This window comes from Chrysochloris asiatica, unplaced genomic scaffold, assembly GCF_000296735.1.
Source record: "Chrysochloris asiatica unplaced genomic scaffold, ChrAsi1.0 scaffold00031, whole genome shotgun sequence".
In the NCBI taxonomy this organism is placed as follows: domain Eukaryota; kingdom Metazoa; phylum Chordata; class Mammalia; order Afrosoricida; family Chrysochloridae; genus Chrysochloris; species Chrysochloris asiatica.
This window is the reverse complement of record NW_006408549.1, coordinates 8,347,773-8,351,573: the sequence shown is the minus strand read 5'-3', so window position 1 is coordinate 8,351,573 and position 3,801 is coordinate 8,347,773. Positions and strand designations below refer to the sequence as shown.

General features: G+C 37.4%; 1 protein-coding gene across 1 annotated transcript in view; it reads right to left on the bottom strand.

Moving 5' to 3' along the window:
• The window catches only part of RAD54B (RAD54 homolog B (S. cerevisiae)), a 107,624-nt gene extending 104,945 nt beyond the window's left edge, over positions 1-2,679 (bottom strand). The window contains exon 1 of the mRNA XM_006859254.1: positions 2,545-2,679. Within this exon, the coding sequence (XP_006859316.1) occupies positions 2,545-2,679 (135 nt within the window). The remainder of the gene's footprint in view (positions 1-2,544) is intronic.
• Positions 2,680-3,801: the final 1,122 nt, after the last annotated feature.

The following is a 3,801-nucleotide window of genomic DNA, read 5'->3' as shown; positions in this document are numbered from 1 at the left end:
ACTTTTTGCTTTCTTCATGTATGATGTTCTTGATGTCTTCCCACAACTCTTCTAGTCTTCCGCCTTTAGTGTGTAGTGTATCAAATCTGTTCTTCAGATGATCTCTAAATTCAGGTGGGATATATTCAAGATCATACATTGGCTCCCATGGACTTATTTTCATTTTCTTCAGCTTCAGCTTGAATTTGCATATGAGTAGTTGAAGGTCTGTTGCACAGTTTGCCCCGGCCTTGTTTTGACTGATGATATGGAGCTTTTCCATCGTATCTTTCCGCAGATGTAGTTCATTTGATTTCTGTGTATTACATCTGGTGAGGTCATGTGTATATAGTAGTCTTTTATGCTCTCTAAAGAAGGTATTTGAAATGAACAAATCATTGATTTTTCAGAATTCTATCATGAAACGGTTGAACATTAACAATAGAATTCTGTAAAATCAAATATTCAATGATAGACTGGTTAAATAAAATATAATGCACTAGAAAGAAAAGAATATTGGTTAGAATAATTTATTTACAATAATTTTTTCTCCTTTTTTCAGATGTATTTAGTTATCAGGAGTGTAATTTTTAGACACAACTTCATACAAAACACAAGGTTGGCAGTTCAAGTCAACTAACCGCTCTGTGGAAAAAAAGATGACTTTCTGCTCCTTCAAAGATTTTAATGAAAAGCTTCAAAAATCCTATACAAGGTCATTATGAATCAGAACTGACTCAACAGAACTAAAAATGTCACTTATAAACTAAAAATCATTATTTCTAAGGTTTTAAGAAATTTTTTTCAGAATATTAAAAATTCTTATAGGCAGTAAGTATTGCAATTCTTTCTATATTTTTATACCTCCTTTTCTGTAACATGCTTCAATTTTTTCCTAAATTTTATTTATTTTGCTGTTGAGATTATACACTGTAAAAGAAATATCAATTCAACAGTTTCTGCATGTATAATTTAGTGACACTGATAAAATTTTTCAAGCAACCATTCTCACCCCTTTTCTGAGTCCTTCCTCCCTCATTAACATACACACACTGCCCCCCTAAGGTTCCCATCTAATCATTTGAGTTGCTGTGATCAATCTAATCTCATATACATAAATCTTAGCAGACTATGTTTAAAGCAGACCTTATTTGACTAGTTAAACTAAACTAGTTTGGTTTTAAGATAACTTCAGGGGACAGTTAGGTTTAAGGTTTAAAGATGATCTCATGGCAATAATTTCAGGAGTTCATAAAGCCTAAATAACATCAGGAAATCTGGAGTCTTGTGAGAATTTTCAAACTGTTACCCCTTTTGATCAGAATTCTTATATAGACTCTTCGATTAAAATGTTCAGTAATGATAGTCAGGCACCATCCAATTCTCGTCTCATGGCAACAGAAGCAGTTTGTTCATGGAGGCAATTAGCCACACATTCCATATCCTCTTCCTATTCCTAACTCTACTTCCTCTGTTGCTCCAGGAGAACAGAAATACATTTTTTGCCTTAGATGGCCATTTATAAGCTTTTAAGACCACAGGCACTACTCAATGAACTACACAATACATTATTAGGCCAATTAACTGGGATGTCTCAGGAAACCATAACCTTAAAACTCTACATCAAAGAACCAAATTCCATGAGGTGTTTGGTTGTATACAAGCAACTCAGCACTATTCGTCACTGTTGCACTGTTTCACATACATTACCCTACTTTGCCAATAAAACTTTTTAGATGCGTGTAACTTATTGACAGTAATTAAGATAATCAACTGAGTAACTGTAACCTGCAATTTTTCCATCACTGCTAACCCTTTTTATCCCCCTATCTCCCACCTCTGTTAACCACTAATAAAGTTGGTCTCTGTACATTTGCCTTTTCTTGTCTTTTTTGCAAGTGAGCTCATACAATATTTGTGATTGGCTTATTTCACTCAATGTGTCTTCTAGCTCTGTCCATACTGTACATGTATCAAGACTTCATTTCTAGTGCTTACGAATCTGGCTGCAAACCGCGAGGTCAGCAGTTCGAAACCACCAGATGTTCCGCAGGAGAAAGATGAGGCTTTCTGCTCCAGTAAAGATTTACAGCCTCAGAAACCCTGTACAGGGTCGCTATTAGTTGGAACCAACTCCACGGCACATAACAACTGACTAAATAGCATTCCATTGTATACTACATTTTGTTTATCCATTCATCTGTTGATAACCATTGGCAATTGTGAATATTGCTGAAATAAACATTGGTATACAAATCTCTTTCCGAGTTTCTGCTTTCAAGTGTTTGTGCTATATACCTAGTAGAACTGCCGGGTCATATGGTAGTTGTGGAGTCCTAGTGTAGTGCTGTAGGATAATCACTGGACCTCAAGGTTGGCTTGAATCATAGGTGGGTGATTCAAACCACCATCTGCTCTTCATAAACCCTCCAACTCAACTTAACAAAAAACTGGTAGTTTGATTTTTAGTTTTTTGAGAAGCTGCCACATTGTTTTCCACAATGGCTTTCCCAGTTTGCATTTCCACCAGCAAGGTTAAGGGTCCAAAAAATATTTTATTTTTACCTCAAATAATTTTATATGTGGACTCGGCTTTGCAATCTCTTCATTTATACTTGGATTACTTCTTCCTGGTGGCACAAATTTCAGTTTTTTCGAAGGATTCCCCTGCAACTGACTTGGTGCTACAGATCGTCTCATATTCAGAAGCACTAATCTGAAAAATATAAAAAACAGAGATCACACATTAATCTGATCAGTTGTTGTTGTTGTTGTTAAGTGCCATCGAGTCGGGTCCGACCCATAGCGACCCTGTACAGGGTTTCCGAGGGTGTAAATCTTTACGGGAGTAGAAAGCCTCATCTTTCTCCCGCAGAGCGGCTGGTAGTTTCGAACTGCTGACCTTAAGGTTCGCAGCCCAATTCATAACCACTACGCTACCAGAGCTCCTTAATCTGATCAGTAGTGCCCCCAAAAATGAAACAGTTAAACACTACAACCATGACAGCTTAAGACAAATGTAAGAGAATAAGCCTGTAATAAGTCAGAAAACCAAAAATGAAGAACACGCTTAGCATTTCTCAAGCTAGGGGAACTGAAGATAAAAACAAGTCTTGACTTTCGTTATTGAAAGATTCTCTGGGCAAATTACTGACAGATGCAGAAAGCATCAAAAGAAGATGGAAGGAATATACAGAGTCACTGTACCAAAAGAAAATGGTTAAATGTTGAACCGTTTCAAGAGGTAGCATATGATCAAGAGCCAATGATACTGAAGGAGGAAGTCCAAGGTGTATTGAAGGAATTGGCAAAGAACAAGGCACCAGGAATTGATGGAAGAAAAATTGAAATCTTTCAAGAAAGTGAGGCGGCACAGGAGGCACTCACTCATCTCTGCCAAGAAATTTGGAAGACTACTACCATCTACAGAGAGCTAGCTACATGGCAGATATGACCAACATGTCCATATACAGAGAGCATGTTACCGGATAGGTAAGTCCAAAATATCCATATACAGAGAGCTACCTACTTCACCAGGGAGGAGATCTGGGCAGCCAACAAACATATGAAGAAATGTTCATTATCACTAGCCATTAGAAAGATGCAAATCAAAACAACAATGAGATATCATCTCACGCCAGCAATAACAGCAAAGATTTAAAAAGTTGAGGACAATAAATGCTGGCAGGGATGTGGAGAGACTGGGACACTCGTGCATTGCTGGTGGGACTGCAAAATGGTCCAACCTCTCTGGAAAGCAATGTGGCGCTTCCTCACAAGGTTGAAAATAGAAATACCATAGGACCCAGCAATTCCTCTACT